Below are 14,642 nucleotides of genomic sequence, written 5' to 3'. Positions count from 1 at the left end.
ATGTCATCCATTAGGTAGTTTTGAGATTGTTTTTCATGGTTGCTTCTACATACTTGAACATTTTTTAGATTGGAGGTTTATTTACAATTTTAGAATATCTATCCATCCATCAATCCATCCATCCATCTATCTATCTATCTCAACAAAGACAGAGAGGTAGATTTGACCAAAAGGAAAACCAAATGAGAGGAGTGGTTTATTTACAATTTTAGATATATCAATATCTGTCTGTCTGTCTGTCTATCTCACCAAAGACAAAGTGGTAGATTTAACAAAGAGGTAATCAGTAAGCAAATTGGATCTCAATAGATATTCAAACTTCAGAGATTTCTCCTTCACATATACTAGACAGCTCCTGGGAGGACTTCTGCCAAATATGGTAGCAGGAGAAACATTTTTTTTAAGACAGAACACTTTAGACTGACTTCTGCCTGCTTCAGCAAAGAGTTAATGACAAGATGAAAGTGCCCTTGTGAGAACATGTCCTCTACAAACTGTTAATTGGTGTCCTCACACTGTGGCAAACAGGATGTATGGAAAGATCCATAGACAGGCATGAATCAGCAGTCACCTCTCAGGGCCAGTCAGTTATCCAGACCACAACCAAAAATTGTGGCCATGTTGCAAAAAGATAAGCTTTCCTTAGAAAAGAGAGGTCTCAAAAGTATTTTTAATCAGATGGTCCCATTCAAGCTTTAGTTTAACGTGTGTATATTATATAAAGAAAAATTAGTAGAAGTAAATTTCAGTCTCTTCTCTCACTCTTTGGTATTTGAAATAGCTGTAGTTATGAGGGTCTTAAAATTATTTCCCACTGTTCTGTTTCCAGTGTACAAAATTAGGAACATGTCTTGGTTGTCATGGTAATTATAATTCCCCATATCATTCTAATTTTTAATCTACTGTGCCTGAATCCTTCAGTTTATAGCTCGGGGCTATTTTCTCAATTGCATTTCAACTGAAGGTGATAGGTTAAATTATATTTCATTGTTGTAAGGGAAGAGACTAGTAAATGCAAGGGTATTATTAACTTAGCAGATAGCTTGAATCCGTAAGTTTGCATAACAATAAATGCAATAAATGCTTTACAGAAATGGCATTGACTATTTTTAAACTGGAATAGTAAAGAAAACCTCTTCTTCAGGTTTGAAATTGACTCATGCTGACCACACAGGGACAGCCATGTTGTTTTCTTGACAATGTTGCTAAGACACCCTCTGGAACGTTCTTTCAGTTTCACCAAACAAACCTACACTTCTAGAATATGCTGATGATCTCTTATTACAGGCTGTCTTATGTTTGTGTTGGAAAATAAGATATTTCTGTCTATTAATATAGAAATAAATTCTAAAACAAAAGTATACAGCATAATCAATTAGGTATTTTATGAAATATAATGTCCTAAAGGTTGCTTACTTAATCTGAGATGTCAAACTTTTGTTAGATTTCCCAGTCTCTCTCTGTTAATGTTCTGTTAGAACTTTAATCTGCATTATTTGCTAAGACTGGCATATAAAATAATATATTATCCTATAGTCATGCTTCAGCTATAGGAGACTGCCGCACAATTCACGGTGAGCTTTCTTGCACAGGATCTCTTAGAATGAATGGATACTACAAAGCAAGTAATGATTTGCACAGATTTTATTCAGTAAGACAAACATTTTAAAAAAAACACCCTTATAGGTTTTCCCATTGGAGTTTCCTATCGGTATGGGCTAACATAATGAAACACTGCAACTAAGAGCTGCAGTGGTTAGAGTGTAGTACTGCAAGCTACTTCTGCTGCTTGCCACTGCCTACAATTTGGCAGATCGAATCTAACCAGGCTCAAGGCTGACTCAGCCTTCCAGCCTTCCGAGGTTGGTAAAATGAGGACCCAGATTGTTGTGGGCAATATGATGACTTTGTAAACTGCTTAGAGAGGACTGTAAAGCACTGTAAGGCGGTATATTAAGTCTAAATTTAAAAAAAAACCAAGAACTTGCCTAATTTTTCTACTGCAGTCACTGAATCAGCCTTCTTTTGGTGCATAGCAATTTCCCGCATATTTGGTTATAATTCCATTGTGCCCATTTTCTACAATACTACAGTTTAAAAAGGGAAAGCTCATAAAAATTCACATTTTTTCAATCCAATTTTCCCTCACAGTGCCTGTGTGCAATTGTGTGTATAATTATGGAACCAAGAACAGCATATGCATAATTGCAAGAAGCACATACTGAATAACTGGTTTCTAATATTCGTTATTAGCCTGAAAAGTGAAAGAGTTAGATCAGTTCGAAAAATGTAGATCAAGTACCTCAGCACTTGACTGCTTCAAAATTCATCAAACTCGTCAAATTCGGTATTTAACACATTTTGAAGCAGAAATCTTCTCCCAGCACTTGTCTTTCTCCCAATAGTTGACACACAAGGAAGAACTTGCTAACATTGGCTGCTTCGTGACTTGCTATTTCTTCTGGCTGAAATAGTGGGTCACAGGGTTAGTCATGGTTTTCTCAGGACCCATCGCTTTTAGTATTCATTGCATCTTCTGGAGCACATTACCAACGAGTACAAAGTACTACTGTACATTCTTTTGTATCCCTCTTCTTCATTCCCAAGGACATCCAGGTTAAGGATTTTATCACTTAAATCGAATGATGGTACATGGTTTTAAAGTTGATTATGCCTGATACGATGCAGCTGGAGCGTAAGTGAAAGTTTATGCATTCTGTGATGATTATGCTCAATCCTGCGTTTTGCACCTTTTTTTACAATTAGAATTAAAGCACATTTCTGCAAAGATAAGCGGTTGAAATGTAAAGCCAAAGAGAAATAGGATAAGGCATTTAATATGGCATGAAGCTTCATTTTGCAAAGTTTGGATTTGTTCCCATTATTAGAACATATTACAAAAAAGGAGAGAGATAGAATTATATACCCAATTGATGTAAAATATAAAAGTTGCCTTTTCTTTGGTGAAAAGCATAATTTTTGTACACCAAGTATGCTTAATACTGAATGGTCTTCCTAGATAATCTCATAAACCATGCAGTGGAGAAAATAGTACTGTTGCTTTACGTGCTGTGCTGTACGTATGTACTGTATCACAGGCAGATTTTTTTTGTCCCCCTTCAATCAGCAACTCTTACTAAGTCCCTACTATTCTTTCACAGATACTATTACTTACATCTGTATACATTTTTTAAAATTTGCTGTTTCAAAAAAGAAAACTTTGATTTATATGGCCTACCACCATTGGCAGTCCAGAAATGATGTTTTGGAACCGACAAGAATTTACAGGTTATACAACTGTGATTTCCAGGAATGCTTGTCAGTTCCAAAATACCATTCCTGGAAACCACAATTTGTATAACCTGTAAATAATCTCTTGTATCTTGTATCTCTTTATCTAATTTCTGAAATGTGTGAAGAGCCTGTTCCTCCTCATGTATAATGAAACCGGGATGGACAGGTGTGCTAAAGTATTGACATGCCTTCACTATTTCCCAAAGATTTCCAATTTGTCATGAAATAAGGCATGAAACTCGTGCAAGTAAATGTCATCTACCTTCTACAATCCATGTGTAACAGACACATTGTTTATGATGAACAATTTAACATGCTCTTGTCAATAAAACAAAACATAAGCATAAAAGATTGGATTTCAGAGATAGGTGAATTAGCAATATATTTTTCAAACACACACACACACACACACACACACACACACACACACGGGCTACCATATATATGGTCAATCAGAAAATGTTACATTTCGGATATTTTGAAAAGCTTGGTTAATATTTTAAAAATTCATTTTTAAGTATTTACAACATCGGGTGAACTTGGGATATGGTTGTAATTCTAGGGTCTTTTGTGCAATATTTTCTAACATTTTTCTTAATTTGGTGTATGGTAAATTATTTGATATTATTTTATGTATGTCTGTCTGTAAATGGATTAGTACAAGTATTTGGAGAAGCATTAACATAGTCGATAGGTTAAACTAGCATGCCTGGGAATCCTTGCAATGTTTGTTGTGATCTGGCCTACCTCAAAAAGTATAATAACAGCATCTTGAAAGCCTGTCTACGTTTCCATTATATCCCCTCTTACACTAATAAAATAAAGGAGGGTTTATTCTCAGTTTCTTAGGCTTGCTTTGAGTCTGGACCATCCAATTGCTTATCCAAATCCATCATTAATGGTTCTTTTATACCAAGTTCATTTCTGAATTTACAAATACATTGCAAAGGGATAGAGATGGAGAGGGAAAGACAGCGGAGTAACACAGTGAAAGACTACATGGGAGACAATTTACAAGCATGATGGCATATAGCACATTAGAAGAAGAGGATCCAAATGTTGTTGGAGCCCATAATAGTGCTTCTATAAAAGTGAGAGCAAAGCAGACATCTGGGCTTGTTCCCATTGTGTGCCAGCAATGCACCTCTGGATTCTGTGTCAGGCAGTCTCGAATTTGCACACAAGAATTAATCGTCACAAGTCAGACATCAGGACTCAACCAGCACAAAGTAATAATGGAGCATTAACTTCTCAGGACATCCCAATATAAATCTCAGAGAAGCAATTTTGGAACAAAGAAACTTTGCCAGCATAACAGCATAAGAGGTTTTAGGTTATTTCAAATGGTCTGAACAAACACAATGAATTTAACACATTACAATTTTTAATTGATAAAATACTTTTTAACCAGATTTGTTTTCCTGATTTTTGATTATGATAAAAACCTGCTGGGCCTGAATTAAGAGATACAGATTCTGACTTGGCCTCCTGCTTATAAGTAAAAGGGCTATTTCTGATGATTACCATTCCTGAGGTATAAATAATGATTTAGTTCCCAGCTGTGTTTTTCAAAACGTCTGGTTGGAGGAGCTTGACTGGCAGGCTGAGTATTCTTGCTAATGAAAAAAATGGGCATAACAACATGAAAATGGACTACAGCAATTTAATACAAAGGAAAGATTAGCACAATACTGGCTTTTATGCAATTTCCTACATGGTAAAGCACAGTCAGAAATAAATTGATTCGGCTTCTAGATAGATGATGATGTCCATCTAGAAAACAGGTCTGAAGCTGGTGCAAAACTGGCATTTTCAAGAATTCAGGACACTTCAAAAATCCTTTTTTCTCTCCATCAATCTAGTTAAGCCACCGACAGCCTAAGCAAAACTTCAAAATGCTAATTTTGAAGTAAATTCTGATCATCCTTATCCAGTCACATTCAAAATATATTTTTGCCACTTGTTACCAATACTTTTATCAAGCTGCTTTTTGCATCCTTATTTTCTTTATTATCTGTTTTTGAAATCTGGCTGCACATCCTGGACATTATTTGATCCTGCTTGCCCCTGCTATATGTCTATTCAATCTTTCATTTACCCTTTATTTCTTTGTAATAGACCGTATTCTGAAGCAAAGATAGGTAGGATCAGAGCAAGATAAATCCTGCTGATTTTTTCACATCCAATAGTTTAAGAATCAAGAAAAGCTACTATTCTGCACGCCCTGTTGGATGATTGAAATTTCCTTAGCTACAGAAATAGAACTACTATGGAATGGCAAAACAATGGAAGTAGAAGCAATTTACTTCCTATTGGCTTCTCCATTGAGTTTCCTTACGGAAAGCTGGCAGGGAGCATCAAAAAACTTTCTTCCTTCAACCCTTGCTACTTTCTCACTGTTCCTCCTTTCTTCCTTCCTCTCCCACACTTTCTCCCTCTCTTCCATCCTTCTTTGCTTTCTTTCTTTCCGCCCTCCTCCCCTACCTCTCCCTCCTTCCTTTCTTCCCTCACTTCCTTACTGCACCCCCCTTTTCTTCATTCACTTATTTCCTTCTTCCCTGTCTTTTTCTATCTTCCCTCCTTCCTTTCCTTCCCTTCCTGATTCCCCATTTTGCTTGTAGGAAACTTGCAGGGAGAAAGTCAGCGGGGAAGCCAGCAGAAAGTTGCAAGTCCAAGGCCAGCAGGCAAGTAAGTGACTGCTTTCGGATGACGGAGGAAATCAAGGGTCTGCAGGTCAGGAATGGTAGACGGGAGTGCACGAGAAGTGTCTTGTGGGTTGGGAAGGATGTGTGCACTAGAGATGGCATGTGATTTGAGGAGGGAGCATAGTTTGGGAAAGGTGCCCCCGGATGCACAAAAAGTGCTGTGTGGATTGGGGAGGGCGCATGAGGTGCGGGGTAGGTTAAGAAGGGTTCATGAAGGTTATGGAGGTAAGAGGTACCATGCAGATCAACTAGGCACCAGCACAGGTTAAGAAGAATGTACGGGGGTAGGAAGAATATGAGAGGTGCCATGCCAGTTAGGAATGGCAGACTGGGGTGGGTGGGTGTTGAATGGGCTCTGGAAGTGATCTAGTGAAGAGAAGGAATTGAGGAAAACTTGTGGAGAAAGAATTAAGGTAAACTTCAGAAAAAGGATTCCCTCCCAGATAAGGAGCTGCAGGGTTTAGAGTAGAATATCTGAAGAAAGAGAGGATAAAGGAGACAAACAATGTTCAGTGCCTTAAGAAGTAACCGTTTTTATTCTTTCAGCATTTTTGTGGATTGCTTCCACTTTAAGATGGATTTTATCAATGTATTCACTAATGGAAGGCTGAAAAGAACTAGGATAAGAATAAGCAATATTGTATGAAAGGATGAGAAGCAGAGAGAAAATATTGGCCAGAAAGAAAGCAACCACAGTATCCTTGTCAATTCTATACAATAAAAGCCAAGATCAGCAACACCCTATTTATAGTTGTGAGAAAGGAAAATGTTTACATGCACAGTTGCAGGAACAGAAAGGAGAGAAAATGAAATGCTTACCTGGCTTTAAGCCAATTTTAAAAAATGAACTTTTATTTTATTGTTACATCTACCCATCTTGCAGATATAATTCTGGCAGTCTAACACAATTTAGAAACAATACAAAATAAACAATAGCCAAAAGCAAGGACAAGCATGCTATGCCAACCAAAGAAACTAGGAACAACCCATCTGGACAAAACTGTCCTCTTAACATTGAGACCTGGGGAAATAGCCAATTCTTAAGAGTGTTCCAAAAAGCCAACTTAATCCTGGGTTGAGCCATAACAGAAAATTTAACATTTTCTATTTAATTTTCTTAATTTTAATTTTCTATTTAACACTAAATAGAAATGTATCTCTGTCCTAACTCAGTCTTCTACCTTTGATGTGACAGAAACTAATTTCTGATAAAAAGATAATGCAGGAAAGTTGGTACTGGTGGCAAATAGTTCTTTTTTCCCCCTTTTATCTGTCTTAAAATCAGAATATATTATTTCTATAATATTGTTTTGGGACTTTGTAAGTAGGTTTTGCTACAAACTTCCCACATAGGTTGACAGGTACAGCTGTGTGAAAAAGTCCTGCATGCTTTACGGTTTATGACATTTTTTGGATAGGCCATTGATTTTATGATATTTTATGCTAACGGCTATGCAAATATTGTTATATTTAAATAAATAATGGTGGTTTTTAAGTGAAAAGCATAAGCTTTTTGCAATTTGGTGCTGTTTGGATGGGGATTGTGAATTTTCTTGCATGCTTACAATGACTATGAAAACAGATTAACAGATGCATACCCAGCGACATACGTGTTGCAATTACTAAGGCCAATGTTTGTGTTTTGTTAACATTTTTATTGTTTGTGGCCCTGAAAAGGACCATTTAGGAAACCAAACATGGTTACTAATATGAAATTGGCCAGCCCTTATTGCTTATCACTAGGTGGCATCACTTCGACATAGACTGTATAAGCCTTTGCATGTGATCTTTGGTGACAATAGCAATAGCAGTTAGACTTATATACCGCTTCATAGGGCTTTCAGCCCTCTCTAAGCGGTTTACAGAGTCAGCATATTGCCCCCAACAACAATCTGGGTCCTCATGTGATGCTAGGCTGCAATAATGGATTCAATCAGTTCCTGCTTGGTCTTCAGATGCTTCTTGCTTATTTTGTAACCAATCTTGGCCCACAAGTTCTCAATTGGGTTCAAATCTGGGCTCTGAGCTTTGCCAATCCAGGAGTCAAACACCATGCTTCTTCATCCACTGCTGGACGGACTTGGCTCGATGACCTGGATGTAAAAGTCCTTCCCTACAAGTTGCTGAGTTGAAGGAAGCATGGTCTTTTCCAAGACTTCAACATACTGTTTGGAATTCATGACTCCCTGCACGATTTGTATCTGACCAATACCAGAAGCAGCAATACAGCCCCAAATCATCATGTGCAATGGATGCTTCACAGAGAGATTCAGGCAGGAGGGCTTAAATTATTCAGCTGGAATTTTTCTGACATATTTATTGCACTAATTCCCAGTCAAGTAGAAATTGTTCTTGTCACTGAAGATGACCTTGGCCCACTGTTCGTTGGTCCACTTGGCAAACGTCTTGGCCCATGCATGTCGACGAGAACGGTGAGCTTCTATGAGCAAAGGTTTACTTCAAACCCTGCAGCCTTTGAGCTCTCTGGCAAGCAGTCTGTGATGCACTGTGCTTGTGCACACTTTTACATCACATGTTTCACCCCAAATTCTTGTAATCTGAGGTGAGGTGAACTTCCTGTCAGCCATCGAAATGCGTTGCAGAGCCCAATCTTGCCATTTTGTCGACTTTCTTAGTCTTCCAGAGCAGAGCCTGTCATCAACTGAACCAGTTATTTGGTATTTTTCAACCACTTTGCTCACTGTGGTGCAATGGCATTTCACTCTCTTGGCTGTTTCTGTACAGGAGTAACTCTCTTCATGAAGCACAATGATATGATGCCGCTGCTCAGTACTGATGAAAACAAAGGCCTTCATCCTTGCCCGCATCCAGAGCTAAATTAAATTTCTCAATGCTTTTCATGTTTATTTATAGTCAGAGAGTATGACAACATTGATCGGCTCATACATTTAGCCTCTGTGCATTTTGATTGGTCAGCCAAAGCTTGCTGCTGATTGGCTACGTTCAATCCTAACATTCCCGAAAATTCAAGTTATGTTTGTTTTAGCACATAAGCTCACTCAAAACCTTTAAAAGACTTTGGTTATATTAATAAAAATTATGCATATCAATCCAACTACAGAAATTTTCATCAAAGTACTAATTTTGCATGGTTTATATGAGTGAAAAGTTGACTAAACATAAATACAGCTTAAAACTGAAAGCGTGCAGGATTTTTTCACATAGCTGTATGCTATTTGGCTTTCTTGATATCCATTTTGCCACATTTCCACAATGAAAGAGCTTCTGTTTAACCTTTCTTTGACCTTGCAATACCACCCTCCTCCCCAGCACAGGCTACCTATCCCCCACAATAACATCAAAACTCCAATAACCTGTGCAGTAATGGTCACCGATGCGTAAATATATCTGGAAAGCCACTGTTGAATATACCAAACGTTAATAATTTAGCAAATGATTGCACTGTACTGCTGACTAAAGAAGCCGAATATTTGAGAATATGTACACTAGGAGAAACTAAATAGCTCTAATTATTCTGAATTAAATATATCTGAATTAAATTCTGCTTTAGCAAAAACAAGTCTAAATAGAAGTTGCAGAAAACACAGAATTTTCTTTGACCGCATTCTGCAATTACCTTTGAAGTCTTGAAATAATTGTCTCCTTGTTGGATCTATTTTTTTTAATTTATCACATTGTACAAATCTATTGACTTTTTTCTTGCCAGATTTGGCTCCATTTACAGGTAGCTCTCAACTGGAAATGGAAATCTGGTCTTAAATTGAGCATTCGTGTCACTAGACCCATTTTTACAACATTTTTGCGGCAGTCATTAAGTGAATCCATTCTTCTGATTGGTTGTCTTTTGCCTGGAAAATATAGATCACATGACTATGTGACACTGCAGCCAGTCATAAATCTGAGCCAGTTGACAAGTGCCCAAAGTGCAGTCACATGACTGCAGGAAGCACAACATGTTATAACAGCTGGAAGCGCTTCATATGCTTTATAGATGGTTTCTTGAGTGATAGATGGTAAATAGATTTAGATCTGGTTATATTAGAATAAATATTGTGTATTGTAGACATGAATAATATGTGTTATGTTGTATGTAAACAATGCCATGTTGACCTCTGATAATGCTAATGATTTACACATAAATTATGTGATGCAACAAGAAGCACAGATCTGAAAATTTAAGTATCAAAGACCAAGGTGGATTATTTATTTGATTGACAAGAAAAATATAGTGAACCATTGCAATTTATAAGCAAGTACATTAAATTCTCTATCCTTTTCTGAAGAAATGAAAAAAAAAATTAAGATAAACAAATGCTGGTAATATTGTAGGAGTGAACATTCAAATGAGTGAAACTATAGAAGTGCATGCTTCCTTTATTACTGTATTGCTGTAAGAGTTGACATATAAGAAATATGGAAGTTGGATTCAATAGAAATGGAATATTTAATGAAGTACTTTGGTTAAAAACAAGAGGAGTTAGCATCAGGAATGAATCAGTGCTCATTAAAAATGGAGTAAAGGAAAAATAAGTGGCCAATACATTTGGGTTTGATCATATAGAGAATTTATGAACACCTAATTGCATAAGAGAAGGAATGAATAAATTAAAAGGAAGAACAAAAGTCATAGTTGGATGGAGCTGATGCGTTCAAAAATGAAGATGTTTAAAGAGGCCACCCAATATTTAGATGTGATGAAAGAGTGATTTGAAAAGACAGAAAGATATGGAAGAGTGATACTGACTGGGGTTAGTATAAATTAGATTTAGTTTCCCTTTTCTGATCTTCTGCCTAAATTGATCAAATTTAGAAAGAAAATCAGAGAACATCTCAATCAAATGGATTAGGAAGGTATAAATTCATTCATACATATGGGTCTTCTCTTTTTCAGAATGCCAACCAGACAGACATGACATTTGTGCGTATGTGTTTTGTGTGATTGATGCCAATTGGCTACATAAGGATTTATAAATAATGAATTCACTATTAGTTATTTAATATTCTTCTTATAGCTGGAAAGAGCAGATGGGAATTAGCCATGTAAGTACCTGTGTTCACCAACAGGTAGAGTGCGACCTAAATCTAACTTAGAATTATGGACTAGGAGAAATATTTCAGGCAACACTAAGAGAGAGGCTATCATACTATTTTATTTCTTTGAGGAACAAAGCAAGTTTTATTTATATTTATTAGAGTAAAATATAAAACTTAAAACATTCAAATAACCATTCATAAAAATAAACTGACATTTATGAATAAATTGCATGTCAGATAATACTTGGGTCAAATTCTGAGATTAGATTTTCAGTGAGTAAAGTTCTGAAATGTTATCTTTGATGGGAAAGATGCTTCTATGACAGCTAGTCCTTTTTCAACAGAACTATTCAAATATTCTTTTTGTTTAAATATCTGCATGGCTATTCCTCCTCTATAAATGATTTTGCTTTTTAAAGTAAAACCTGAATTGCATATTTCTCAATATTAAAATACATTTTTCTTTTCACCTTTTAATTGGGAAAGCAACTGAATCATTACAGTAAATTTATCTCCCTGTATCAAGGAACGTCACTGGTAGTTTTTCACAACTTTATGCTAGCTTTTTTTTTCAAAACATCTGGCATACTTTATTGATGGGTAAGATTTAAAGCTGATCTCTCAGAATAATTGTTGTTGGTTTGTTTTCTAGTCATGTGACACAAACAACATCCTGGATCCATCCCGTCACTAATGTACTTGCCTTGTCATGCTTGGAAGAAAACGAGGATGATGGTTTCAGAGAACTTCCGGATCCCCAAACCTGAGACCATAGATGAAAGACAACCTGCTTCCAACAGTTTATTCATCAACAGAAATAAATTAAAGCTTGGTTATTGTTTATGTACAACAGATTTTCAAGAGAAACAATTGCCCTCACAAGATCAGTATTATACAGAAGAACCAGTTTCATATTACAAGAGCTTAATTTTAATATTGTTTATGTCCTTCCCATTACAAATTCACATTCTTTGCAAATTAACCATGAATATCTTCTTGCATTCCTGACAATTATTGCTGGTAACAGATGATATCTGGCCCAAGAGCTGAATTGTTTCCTATTGTATGTTATTCAATAGTGCTGAGTCCCTCAAGCTAGTCCTACCATGAGGTAGATTTAAAAGACTAGTATCAGAAAGTTTGGGGGTATAGAAAGGTAACAAAAACAGTTGTTGATTTTCAGGTTTTGTTTTGATGCCCTTGAGTCAACGTTGATCCTGATGATACTTTGGACAAGTCCCTGAAGTTTTATTGGCAAGATTTTGGAAGTGGTTTGCTCTTGCTTTCTTCCTAGGGCTGAGAGACTGGCCACAAAGTCGCCCCACTGGCTTTGTGCCTAAGGCAAGACTGAAATTCACAGTCTAGATTTCTAGCCTGGTGCCTTCATCACTTCATTAGATTGGCTCTCCAATCTAATGCAGATTGCAAAAATGTTATTGCATTTTTAATGGAAGAGATGGCAGGGGTTGTAGCTTAAAAGTATACTTCCTAGGATATCTTGAGGAATTTCCACTGGAGTTGAGTAACCAGTCAGCACTATTTGTTCGCCTAGATCTGGAAATATCAATCTAGCTACTCTTTATAGCCCACCAAAGCTTATGGCGTTTAATGTATTAGTCAGAAACGATGCTACAAGACTCTTTCTGACACTATAGACTAGCATGGCTGTCTTCTTAATGTTGCTACCAAATTAATGATGTATCTGTTGTGCAACTCTTTAGTCCCATACATTTCCAAACAACTATCAGTACATAGATGTAAGTAATTAGCACAGCAGTTTTATTTTACGCTGAGCCATAGTAACATTTCAGCAATCTGTAGATGTTTGAGGGTTTTTTAAACCTATTAATAGCTCTTCAGAAGTAAGTAGCTATGTCCAGTGTATTTCTTTATCCTAGCATCATATTGCTGGGCAGATAAGTTCCAGTCACTTCACATTTTTACTGACATGTCATCAAAGCAGATTGTTTTCTATTTAAAAGCAAAATATTTTCTAGCCTTGACTTTTTTTTTATAAGTTACAACATGTATTTCATTATGCAGGCAAATGCAAATGGGATATGTAGTGTTAAGATATAGTGCCTTAGCTGTTTATAAGTATTAGTAGTGTTCTTAATAGTTTTTATAAAAAAAATAGCCTAATTTTTAACTTTTGTTTATTTCCTATGAGTTTTCCAAATTTTTCACCTTTTCTCTTTGCACATAATTATAATAGGCTAATGAGAGACATTGTACTGTTATTGCATTCAATCTTAAAAGATGAATAAATGATATTTCTTTCAAGGTTTTAAAGTTTGAAGTATTTAGTCTTCTCAAAGCTGTGATTAGGAATCATAAAAGCTAGAATTTTTACTATAACAGATTATAGTATCTTGCTAGCTGTGAACTAAGGGGCATATTCCAAAAAACATGCTTAACAAGCCAAAACCAAAAGTTATTTATAAATTGGGTTTTTTTATCTGTTTCCAAAGTGTACAGTAATTGCATTCCCTTTGTCCTGTATATCAGCGGTCCCCAACTTTTCTGCAACTAGGGACTGGTTTCAGAAGAAAAATTGTCTTCCATGGACTGGAGGCTGGGGGGAATGATTTTACGTACAACCTAGATCCTGCACATGTGCAGATGAAGTTTCATTCGCTCACCTGCCACTTGCGCAGACCAGTTCCTAACAATCCACAGACTGGTACCAGTCCACGGCTTGGGGGTTGGGGACTCCTGCTGTATATCAGTCAGTTGTTTCAAGAAGTGCCTGACTTATGAGAGCAGTAAATCAATTTGTATATTGTAATGAAAGCCTGCTGGCAAGGGAAACATTTTAGAAATAACTTTGTCAACTAAAATTATATTAGGTAGCAATCCAAGATATAACTTAGAGAAGATCCTTATTACTTACTTAGTACTTTTTTTGTGGTCTTCGTAGCATAGAAAGCCATCTCATCTAAGTACAGCCCCCTACAAGCTGTGAAGGGCATCTTCCTATGATCATCCTAATGCTTCCCTTTGCAACACTGGCTCCTCTTCCTTGGCATCTGTCCTTGATTATAGTTGTTGCCAGAGATTCTTGGATTCTACCAGTCAAAATCACTTGTTTTGTGGTCAAAGCGATGGGAGTTGTAGTACAACACAGATTTAGGAGACTACAATTTCTCAATGTTTGGGATGAGGCAATGCAGGTAATGTTTATTTCTATTATTATCATCTGAGACATTTCATACACATTGCAGTCCATAGCTTCATAAAACAGCCTTCTGTCATCTATATAGAGATGTGTTTTGGGCTGTGGTAGTTACATAATTGATATGACATTTCAGTAATTACTGGGGGGGGCACACTTAATTTGTAACCCGTTTGTAATAACAAGAATGATGAAATTGACATGTAAATGATCAAGAAGGAATTGCCAGAAGCTCCCAACTTAGTATTCTGACATTTGACTAGCAACATTGGCTCTGAAAGCCAAAAACAAACTCCCATGGAAACTGTCAGTGAACTGAATGTCTTTATTTTTATTTAAAGAACCCTCTTCAACATGATTCATGATTAATCCCCATTTCAGTCTCTCTAGTATTTGTGATTTATGATTGCCCTTGACAGATGAAGGTGGATTTTAAAATGTTTACAGAGCAT

General features: G+C 36.5%; 1 protein-coding gene across 3 annotated transcripts in view; it reads left to right on the top strand.

Annotated features, from left to right (window-relative positions):
- Positions 1–13,307, top strand: part of STXBP4 (syntaxin binding protein 4) — an 83,727-nt gene extending 70,420 nt beyond the window's left edge. For 2 of the 3 annotated variants that reach the window (XM_087710334.1, XM_087710333.1), the window contains exons 23-24: positions 5,927–5,982; positions 6,546–11,784. In XM_087710334.1, the coding sequence (XP_087566460.1) occupies positions 5,927–5,982; positions 6,546–6,610 (121 nt within the window). In that variant the 3' untranslated portion in view covers positions 6,611–11,784. Of the gene's footprint in view, positions 1–5,926; positions 5,983–6,545 lie in introns of all 3 variants that reach the window. The other variant, XM_087710335.1, reaches the window with a different exon arrangement.
- The last annotated feature ends 1,335 nt before the right edge of the window (positions 13,308–14,642 follow it).

Source organism: Thamnophis sirtalis, unplaced genomic scaffold (assembly GCF_051295495.1).
Source record: "Thamnophis sirtalis isolate CommonGarterSnake01/CBP01778 unplaced genomic scaffold, rThaSir2_p1.2 scaffold_3, whole genome shotgun sequence".
Classification (NCBI taxonomy): Eukaryota; Metazoa; Chordata; class Lepidosauria; order Squamata; family Natricidae; genus Thamnophis; species Thamnophis sirtalis.
Note: the sequence above shows the minus strand (reverse complement) of the source record. Positions and strands in the feature narration are given on the sequence as shown.